At 42.2% G+C, this 10,898-nt stretch overlaps 1 protein-coding gene across 1 annotated transcript; it reads right to left on the reverse strand.

Moving 5' to 3' along the window:
* Positions 1-212: 212 nt before the first annotated feature.
* Positions 213-9,583, reverse strand: LOC137870065 (CD5 antigen-like). Its single transcript, XM_068707054.1, has 7 exons — positions 9,198-9,583; positions 8,823-9,104; positions 5,720-6,043; positions 5,345-5,626; positions 2,471-2,800; positions 1,249-1,331; positions 213-1,148 (listed from the first exon to the last, which is right to left on the reverse strand). Exons 1-7 carry the CDS (start codon positions 9,313-9,315, stop codon positions 1,026-1,028), a joined length of 1,542 nt encoding a protein of 513 aa, XP_068563155.1. The 5' UTR covers positions 9,316-9,583; the 3' UTR covers positions 213-1,025.
* Positions 9,584-10,898: the final 1,315 nt, after the last annotated feature.

Consider the following 10,898-nt stretch of genomic DNA (forward strand, 5'->3'; position numbering starts at 1 on the left):
AAGGTAATTTTGTTGATTACAAAATCAAGTGAAACGATTTAAGCAAAATCCTTTATTATAATTTTTTTTTAATTCCTTAATAACAAAATAACTCAATTTATGAGGAACAAAAATTAGCTAAGTTACTGTGAAATAAGCAAAATCCTTAATTATAAAAAACAAGCTAAATCCATAATAACAAAGTTCTTATGAAATAAGTAAAATCCTAAATTACAAAATTAACCAAAATGCATGTTTTAAGTAAAACCCTCTAATTATAAAAAACAAGCAAAATTACAATTGTCTTATGATGCAAGCAAAATCCTTAATTATAAAAAATAATCAAAATCCTTAAGAAACATTCTTATGAAATAAGTAAAGCCTTAATTATGAAAAAAATAAGTAAAATCCTTAATTACAAAATGAAGTAAAATCATGAAGTACAACAATGAGTAAAATAGTAACATTTCTGAAAGACAAATAAATGAGGTTTTGGGGCTGATCACAGCGGGACCTTGTTCATATTTGTATTATTATGAATATCTTTTAGCTAAATGTTGTCCTGCTGCCAAAATCTTGCTCACTACAATAAGTGAAGTCATGAAGTTCATTATATGTTTTAAAGGACAAACACCAACAGATTGTCAACATTGAGTATCGCTCTACAGAATGTAGAAGATATAAGTCAATGGTTCATGTTTATTCTAATACATCACATTAACATTGATCCTGATAGTCTTTGGTTTCTGCTTGGACTCTGGTAAACCTGCTCTCAAGTCTAGTTTTTCATTAAACTTTATATCTGTGAGGTGTTTTTAAAGATTCACGTCTTCAGCAGGAACCAATGGGCTTGGAGCTGAGAGCCACAGACAGGAAGTCAGAAGGTATGGAGAGACCAACACATTGTTGAGAGTAACAAAGACAGGCTATAATAATGTGATATCATATTCAGCCTTCTTGTTTCAAGGGAACATGCGTATCAAAGGGAGCTGATGGTGGTTGTGTGGTAGAAATCATCTGGATGTGAGATGAGCTCCTTGGAGGAGCTACTCTGCTCCCTGAGCTTCTTCTTCTTCTTCTTCTTCTTCTTCTTCAGCTGCAGGAACACCCAGGATATAATGATCCAGCTCAGTGTTCTTCTGTCTGCACGGCATCTGCCCCCTGTTGGCCTGGAGAGACATGACAGCACAGTCCTGTCTTCAGTTCACTAAACACAGAGCGAGAGCTTCATTTCAGTCGCTGGTCTAAACAACAGACGTGTGTCAGTACCTTACAGTAGGAGTAAAGGGCAACGGTCACCACCAGCAGAGTCAGCGGCAGGACGACCGCTTTGATGATCAGAGGTGTTGGATCTGAACAAACACATGGACAGTCATCACATCACACGACATCATGAGTCCAACAGCTCCCATTGACCCTGAAACCTACAATCACTGACACGTATTACTCTCCATGTTTACTTCATGTTCACTGTTTGAACCACAGACGTTAGAGAAGAAGTGGACGTAGTCGTCGTGACGTCACTCATTGGTTTGTGGACTGTGGCTGTCGCCATCTTGGTTTTTTGCAACCAGTGAACAGGAAGTGACCATATTTGGACTGAGGAGGAGTAACGTAGAGACGCCGTATACGTCTCTGGTAGAGACCTGTCAATCACTGTGTAGCCCCGCCCTAAATCATCCCCTGCTTTATGGTCTGTTTGACTCTAAATGGACAATAATGTACTAAATGAACATCATGCTGTATTGAAGAGGACTTGAAACTAGAGGTTGAGACCATAAACTCATGTTTACAATGTTTACTGAGGGAATAAATCAAGAGAGAAGTAGAGTCATTTTAGACTAGACTTCTATACAACCAAAGGAGTCGCCCCCTGGTGGACACTAGAGAGAATCTGGTTAGTCTTGGTTTCATGTTACAATGATGTCATCACCTACGTCCTGTTTTCATCACCAGAGCTCCTGGTCAGAGCTGGACCATGCTACACTGTGATTGGCCAGTCAGCGTTAGAGGGGCGGGACTTGGTGAAGAGTCAATTGAAAGCGTAATTGCTATCATTAACGACGTCTCAACGTTTGGTTTCCAGGATAACCCTGGTTCTCTGAGTGAGGTATCGGAGCACACCGCCCTTCTTGCTTCTGATAGGTGGAGGAACTACACTTGAAAATGGCGAGTTGGGGGTTAAGGGGTGTTATGACTGATGTGGTGGCAGTGGAGCTTTTGTGATTGGTCACATCAGAAGCTGCTTCAGTTCTCAGAGAACCAGAGTTATCCTGGTAACCAAACCTGCTCTGTCCTACAGTAGATTGTTAGCTGTTGCCATTTATAGACCGTGTTTAGGTTTGGTTACTATATGACATGTGTAACACAATGACAGGAGTCACAGTGTCACTCCAGAAACAACAACATGCATGGACTCTGTGGTCAGCTGATCATCTTCAGTCAGTTTGGACCAATCATCTTCAAACCTGCATGTAAACAGTCAGCTTACCCAAGACAGTGAGAGAGAGCAGACGGCTCTCAGAGGAGAAGGTATGATTAAAAACATAGAGGTGATAAACACAGCTGTAGCTTCCTTGGTGGGCGGGCCCTGCAGCAGGAAACAGGAAGTGGGCAGAATGATTGACAGCTGGCTGGGTGTAGTTGTGTGCTGAGTTGGAGGAGGTGAAGGTGAGATGGAAGGAGCCTCCTGGGTACTGTGGCTGGATGGAGCAGAGGATGGTGAAGGTGGAGCGCCTGAGCGCCCGAGCCCCCTGCTGCTGGGCCTTGGAGACCCCGTACATTGAGGAGGACACAGTGATGATTGGCTGAAGCAGCAGGTCTGTAAACACAGAGAGATGATAAAAGTTCACGTTCACCCTCCATTGAACAAGATGGACCCTGAATGAGGACGTGATGTCACAGGTCTGACAGACAGACAGACAGACAGACAGACAGACAGACAGACAGGTGTGTCCTGCCAGGTGGAGCTCAGCAGTCTATGGAGGCTTTGAAGCTTCCAGAAACAAGCCCACCTCTCTACACTTCAGGATGTCGTTGTCCTGGTTAACTTTACAGTTCAGTCCAATGCAAACCCACTGACTGTCACTGTGACAGAGGAAGGAACATACTGGAAACATTGCTGTCAGAGATGATGTCATAGATCAGGGGTCACTAATAGGTGGACTGCGGTCCGGATCCGGACCCAGACGTCGTTGTATCCGGACCCTGGACCTGAAACCGTTAGATAATTGAGAATTCTACAATTTTGACGGAGCGCTTCTATTTTAACCGGCGCAGCTTTTCCAGCCTTTATGGCACTTGTTCAGCGGTGCAAGAAACACAGCGACCAACAGGTACATCCCAAGTCTCTTAGTTGTCATTTCCTCGCTCTTCGCTGGAACCGGAAGTTGTTCTGCTCCGCCATATTGACGGCCGTCCCAAAGCTCTTATTCCTGCTCGGAGGATCGAGGATCGAGGGTCGAGGAGCCATGAGCGAGGACGCACAAGAACAGGCTTCCAGGAAGTGTTTTAAGGGCCCCTTATTGTTCATCAGTGATGTGATTGGACGCTGCAGCTGATCGGACTGACTGACTACAGTTTCACACCAGAGTGAAGACAGATCACAGATTAAACTCTACTTTATATTTGATATGTTTTCTGATTCATCTGGTTTAAATAGATGTTCATTGTAGTCTGAACAACAAAAGGATCACAAACAACTTTCTTCATTCATTAGAAAGATTTGTCTTTCCATGATCCGATATTTCACTCAATAACTTTTATTATGGAAACAATTAAAGTCAGAGAGCTTTTTACTTCATTTATCATCATTTCATTCAGTCACGTCTGATCATTCCTGAGTGTTTGATGAGTTATATAATTTACATTTAACCTGAAACATTGAGACTTAATTAATTCCAGTATTCAAGATAAATCATAATCATATTCTGGGTTAATTAATAATTAATTAATAATTAATTAATTAGCTCTCTCTGACTTTAATTGTTTCCATAATAAAAGTTATTGAGGGAAATATCAGATCATGAAAAGACAAATCTTTCTAATGAATGAAGAAAGTTGTTTGTGATCCTTTTGTTGTTCAGACTACAATGAACATCTATTTAAACCAGATGAATCAGAAAACATATCAAATATAAATCTGTGATCCGTCTACACTCTGGTATGAAACTCCAGTGATCGGCTGCAGCGTCCAATCACATCACTGATGAACAAAGAGGGGGCGTGTCCTCCGTTAAAACACTTCCTGGAAGCCTGTTCTCCTGCGTCCTCGCTCATGGCTCCTCAGAGATCCCTCCTCTCTCCTCTCTCCTCGCTCCTCCGAGCTAAATAAGAGCTTTGGGACGGCCGTCAATATGGCGGCGCAGAACAACTTCCGGTTCAAGCGAGGAGTGAAGAGAGAGGAACAATTAAGAGACTTGAGATGTACCCGAGGAATGAGAAGGAAGAGCAGGAGAATTACGTGAGTCAGAGAAGTTATTTCGCATGGCGTTCTCCAAAAAGAGAAAAGTGGTCAGAGAGACCAGAGTCTTTAACCAACAATGAACAGACTCTTATCGGTGAATTCTTCCCACGGACAGTTTAACACCAGTGTGTCTCATATGTTCAGAGACCGTGAGATTATTAAAAGTAGTAATGTGAAGCGTCACTACGAGACAAAGCACAACTCTTTAGAGCAAACGTACCCACTCACATCTGAAATGAAGACACAGAAAGTAAACCTAAGAGCCCAATATGATCAGAATCCTAACACGTGAATTCACTGACCAACAATGATGTTAACAGAGAGAATAGAGCTGAAACAAGAGCTTTAATAACCACACATAAAGTCCATGCTCACACATTTCTCTTGTTAGAAGATGAGAAAAATATCATATTGTGGCTTTTTTGATTGACATCACTTCACACCTGAATGAACTGAATTTAAAGCTGCAGGGCAATTCAGTGAAATTCATTTATCTAAAATTAAGTACTTTATTTTAAATATTCACATTTTTCAAAAGCTTTCTGTTATGTAATTTATTCTTTAATCCAGCCCTTATTTTACTTGAAATGAGAAGAACATTTATTTATGTATTTCTATGTATTATTTGTATTCCATCCAGTTACATTTGAAAACTGAGAATAATAATAATAATATATATATATATATATATACATATATATACACACACACACACACACACACACACACACACACACACATGGCAGTAAATAGCGCAAGTTAGATATTGTTGTACGGTTCCGGACCTTTGCCCGAGGAGATTTTCTCATTCTGGACCTTTTGGAATTTGAATTGACCCCTGTCATCATCTATGACCCCTGTCATAGATGATGTCATAGATGATGTCACTGATGGGCTTACCTGAGCAGGTGAGATCCAGGATGGAGGAAGAGGAACCTGATATTAAACACTCTCTCAGAGCAGATCCAGAGTGATTACAGTAAGACTTGATCCTCCACACATATCTCTTTGAGGACTCCTTTCTCTGTCTGGTAGAAACAGCAGAGCCACAGTCCAGATCTCTACAGGCAACAGCTGCTTTCTTCAGGCTCCAGTCAGAGTCATCTACTGGTCTCCAGTCTCCTTGTTTCACCTCCAGTGTTCCTGCACAGCGACTGGCTCCTCCCACCAACCTGACAGGTTCTGAACAGAAACAAGAGAGTCGTCAGTAAAAGAACAAAGTGAGTTTCAGTAGAACAGAAATGAACCAGATCAAAGCTGCAGCTCCTCTTCTACCTGAGCAGGTGAGTCCAACAGCTTTGCCAGGTGAGCAGGTGTTTCTATCTGAGCCTGAGCTTCTACAGTCCAGGAGACCAGACTCATGGCCTCCACACTGGAACTCTTTGGTCCACATTGGAGCCTCCACTTCTCCATAGAGCGCCCCCTGGAGGACTGAAGGAGCCCCACAGCCAAGCTCCCTACAGACCACCTCTGCATCCTGCTGGTCAAAGTCATCTTCACACACTGAGGACCACCACTGGTTAGACTGGTTAGACTGGTTAGACTTCACCTCCAGTCTGCCTGAGCACAGACTAGTCCCATTCACCAGCCTGACAGAGTCTGGAGAGATGATAGAAGATGAAAGAGAGAGAGAGAAAAGACACCAGACACTAAATAACAAGATGTCATGAAACAACAATTCAGAGACACAATTCAATAATACAATAAGTCAATCATATTTATAATATTATAATATCATGTAGAATTTAGCAGCAAGCGTTGTGGTGGAAGATGTTCAACATGAAAGAAGGGAGGCATGTTGCCTTGAAGACTGTGAGTTGTGTTGGGACCAGGACTCTACAGAGAATGGTATTCTGGACTCACTTGGAGGAGAAGGGCTTTGAACACAGAGACCTACTGCTGCACACTGATGTAAGATGGCTGAGCAGAGGAACATTGTTGTTGACATTCAGTGAGACTTTCTGAATCTTTCATTACATGCAGAAGATGCACAGCTAGAGGACTACCAGTGGCTTTTGGATTCAGTGTTTGTGACAGATCTCCCTTTACTGTTCAACGAAGCTGATTTAGAGCTGCAGGATTATGATGAACATGTCATCAACAGGATCAGTGAAGGAAACACGTTTCAAAGACACAACTGCTGTCAAGTAGGCTTTAACGCTGTGAACTTTCCTCACATGCAGACAGAAGTGAAACATCAGGACAAAGACATTGTGCAGCTTGACATCTATGAGGAGCAACATGAGAACATCAGAAGAGCTTCACTGAGAGCTAAATAGTATCAGTGTTCCACCTGGACAGCTTTGCTGCTGAGACAGAGATTCTCTCACTGCACATTTACATTGAGATCAAATCAAGGGAAACACCTGGCATGAATGAAGAGTTATGGGACTTACTGATGGAACACAAGTATCCACACCTCAGAAGATGTGCCTTGAACTTGATGAAGAAACATGTCTCCACTTCAGCAACACCAGGTGCTGAGCCAGTAGAGTTAAACATGCAGAAAAGTCACGTTTGAAAGCAGACAATGGAGAATCTAACGGTACACCCAATAAGGAAGAGACAGGTGAAGGCTCATGAAGGGATAGAGCCACCTCAGAGAGTGTTTTATACACAGATTCCCAGGATGTAGTCAGGGAGGGACTGGACCACAACATAGGAAGTAGATTGTCACATAGATGAAGCCCTGGTGTAAAAGTTAGCTATTAAAACAAGTTAGTTCCTAATAAAGTTGGATGAAATAACTCAGTAAGGAAATCAACCTGAAAGTAATTTAGTTTAATAAAGAGAAAGTGGTTAACTGAGGGATTAAGATCATTTAGTCCTAAATAAAGTAGGATGTAAACAGTTGAATAAGTAGTTGAAATAAACAGCTCTAAACAATATTGACAGCAAACAATGGGTTAAAGCAGTGACTCTCAAGAGGTGGCTCGCAAAAAAAATCCTGTGCTTTTATTTTGAAGGGGATTTTTTATGCAGCGGAGTTATTCACACTCCTTAACAGTATTTGGCGTTAATGCTTTGTAATGCTAATAGACACCCACCATTTCACAGTGTAGAAGAACACCCACAAAGTTTGTTTTCATGCTAATTGAGTGAAACGCAAGTACGACACCGACTACATGAGATATGGATTTTCTTACATTGAGGACAAAAGAGGGCAAAAACCTCAGTGTGTTTTGTGCAGCGAGGTTCTGGCACAAGAAAGCATGAAGCCGTCAAAAATGAAGCAGCATTTGAAAACAAAACACCCTTCTCTCAAAGATAAACCTGTTGAGTACTTTTGAAGACGACTTCAAGACCTGAGGACATCAAACAAGTGACTTACTTCTTCGTGCTCGAAGCAAGAACAGGCACTCCGTGCATCTTACCAGGGGGCACATCGTATTGCTAAGTTAAAGAAGCCCCACACCACTGCAGAGGACCTGATCTTACCTGCAGCCATGGACATGGTGAGAGAGGCTCAATCAATAGGGGAGCAACTGAAAACTATACCTCTGTCAAATGACACGATAAGTAGGAGAATTGAAGACATGTCGGATGACATCAAACAACAGACCACAGCTCCAATTAAGGCAAGCGGTCATTTTGCATTACCAATGGACGAATCTACTGACGTAACAAACAAATCAGTTTTACTGGTTTACGTGAAACATGTGTGACGGGGACTGACAGGAACTATTTCTCTGCACAAGAGAACTCCTACTACTACGACTGCAGAGGACATTTTCAGCTCAGGTTCAAACTGCACCATCTTTACATTAAATATTTTTGAGAAGTTGAAAATGTTCCTCGATTTGGGTCGCGGCTTGTCATTAAGGGGTGATGGTGGGTCCCGCAGCCAAACCAGTTGAGAACCACTGGCTTAAAGTAAGTGAGAGTAAAAAAAAACAAAAAAAACTGATAGTGCCTTCAGTTTGAGCTAATTCAGTTTTGTGTATTTGTCCAAACAATTTGTTTACTTATTAACTTTTGGTTTCATATTATTTCAGAAAGTACTACTTCTTATGTTAAAAGGTTTCTAATTTGTGTTATTGCTGTTTTGTTTCTTGTCCCCCAAAAGGGTAAATATGATTTGAACATTGTAAAAAGCAGTCAGTAAACCTTTATTTCCTTTTCCTCCCAAAAAGTTGTCTGTGGTCACTTAGTTAAAATAGAGTGTGGTCTAAGTGTTTAGATCTATTAAGTTTGACAGTTTATTAAGTTTATTAAGAGCGTAATATAAATAATCTAAATTTCACCCAAATCAGGTAAACCTTGGTGGTAGCTACCTTAGGATACCAAACACCCCATCATTCCAGTTTAAAGGGTAACTTAGGTCTACTCTCTATAGAGTGTTGGGGTGCTACATAGATGATGTCACTGATGGGCTTACCTGAGCAGGTGAGATCCAGGATGGAGGAAGAGGAATATGATATTAAACAATCTCTCAGAGCAGATCCAGAGTGATCACAGTCAGACTTGATCCTCCACACAGATCTCTTTGAGGGCTCCTTTCTCCGTCTGATAGAAAAAGCAGAGCCACAGTCCAGATCTCTACAGGCAACAGCTGCTTTCTTCAGGCTCCAGTCAGAGTAATGTACTGGTGTCCAGTCTCCTTGTTTCACCTCCAGTGTTCCTGCACAGCGACTGGCTCCTCCCACCAACCTGACAGGTTCTGAACAGAAACAAGAGAGTCGTCAGTAAAAGAACAAAGTGAGTTTCAGTAGAACAGAAATGAACCAGATCAAAGCTGCAGCTCCTCTTCTACCTGAGCAGGTGAGTCCAACAGCTTTGCCAGGTGAGCAGGTGTTTCTATCTGAGCCTGAGCTTCTACAGTCCAGGAGACCAGACTCATGGCCTCCACACTGGAACTCTTTGGTCCACATTGGAGCCTCCACTTCTCCATAGAGCGCCCCCTGGAGGACTGAAAGAGCCCCACAGCCAAGCTCCCTACAGACCACCTCTGCATCCTGCTGGTCAAAGTCATCTTCACACACTGAGGACCACCACTGGTTAGACTGGTTAGACTGGTTAGACTTCACCTCCAGTCTGCCTGAGCACAGACTAGTCCCATTCACCAGCCTGACAGAGTCTGGAGAGATGATAGAAGATGAAAGAGAGAGAGAGAAAAGACACCAGACACTAAATAACAAGATGTCATGAAACAACAATTCAGAGACACAATTCAATAATACAATAAGTCAATCATATTTATCATAATAATAATCAGAAACCAGCTAGCTAAGTTAGCTCAAAACACAAATATCAAAGATCATAAAGTTAACATATTTAGTCAGACTGGGAGGAGAATTCTTTTCATGTTTACTGAGATTCAAACAGCGTCTGTCTTGTCTGCAGTGTGAGCGTGGTCTTACCAAAGTAGGGCACTTTGGAGCTGCATTACCAAACGGAGCACAGAAGCTAAGAGACGGATTAGTGCTACTGGGTTCATCATGTTGTGCTAACAGAGAGAGTTCTCCTCTACTTCCTTTATTATCATGTAGAATTCAGCAGCAAGCGTTGTGGTGGAAGATGTTCACCATGAAAGAAGGGAGGCATGTTGCCTTGAAGATTGTGAGTTGTGTTGGGACCAGGACTCTACAGAGAACGGTATTCTGGACTCACTTGGAGGAGAAGGCCTTTGAACACAGAGACCTACTGCTGCACACTGATGTAAGATGGCTGAGCAGAGGAACATTGTTGTTGACATTCAGTGAGACTTTCTGAATCTTTCATTACATGCAGAAGATGCACAGCTAGAGGACTACCAGTGGCTTTTGGATTCAGTGTTTGTGACAGATCTCCCTTTACTGTTCAACCAAGCTGATTTAGAGCTGCAGGATTATGATGAACATGTCATCAACAGGATCAGTGAAGGAAACACGTTTCAAAGACACAACTGCTGTCAAGTAGGCTTTAACGCTGTGAACGTTCCTCACATGCAGACAGAAGTGAAGCATCAGGACAAAGACATTGTGCAGCTTGACATCTATGAGGAGCAACATGAGAACATCAGAAGAGCTTCACTGAGAGCTAAATAGTATCAGTGTTCCACCTGGACAGCTTTGCTGCTGAGACAGAGATTCTCTCACTGCACATTTACATTGAGATCAAATCAAGGGAAACACCTGGCATGAATGAAGAGTTATGGGACTTACTGATGGAACACAAGTATCCACACCTCAGAAGATGTGCCTTGAACTTGATGAAGAAACATGTCTCCACTTCAGCAACACCAGGTGCTGAGCCAGTAGAGTTAAACATGCAGAAAAGTCACGTTTGAAAGCAGACAATGGAGAATCTAACGGTACACCCAATAAGGAAGAGACAGGTGAAGGCTCATGAAGGGATAGAGCCACCTCAGAGAGTGTTTTATACACAGATTCCCAGGATGTAGTCAGGGAGGGACTGGACCACAACATAGGAAGTAGATTGTCACATAGATGAAGCCCTGGTGTAAAAGTTAGCT

Source organism: Cebidichthys violaceus, unplaced genomic scaffold, assembly GCF_023349555.1.
Source record: "Cebidichthys violaceus isolate CVI_PGR_0920_01 unplaced genomic scaffold, fCebVio1.0.p SCAF_128, whole genome shotgun sequence".
Classification (NCBI taxonomy): domain Eukaryota; kingdom Metazoa; phylum Chordata; class Actinopteri; order Perciformes; family Stichaeidae; genus Cebidichthys; species Cebidichthys violaceus.

What these genes read in the sequence shown, in the direction of transcription:
- LOC137870065 (XM_068707054.1), bottom strand. Translation starts at nt 9,315, where the DNA reads ATGTGGACCAAAGAGTTCCAGTGTGGAGGCCATGAGTCTGGTCTCCTG. An exon ending in TGTTGGACTCACCTGCTCAG is followed by an intron (nt 9,105 to 9,197) that starts GTAGAAGAGGAG and finishes GTTTCTGTTCAG; the next exon opens with AACCTGTCAGGTTGGTGGGA. An exon ending in CCCTTTACTCCTACTGTAAG is followed by an intron (nt 1,149 to 1,248) that starts GTACTGACACAC and finishes ATGTCTCTCCAG; the next exon opens with GCCAACAGGGGGCAGATGCC.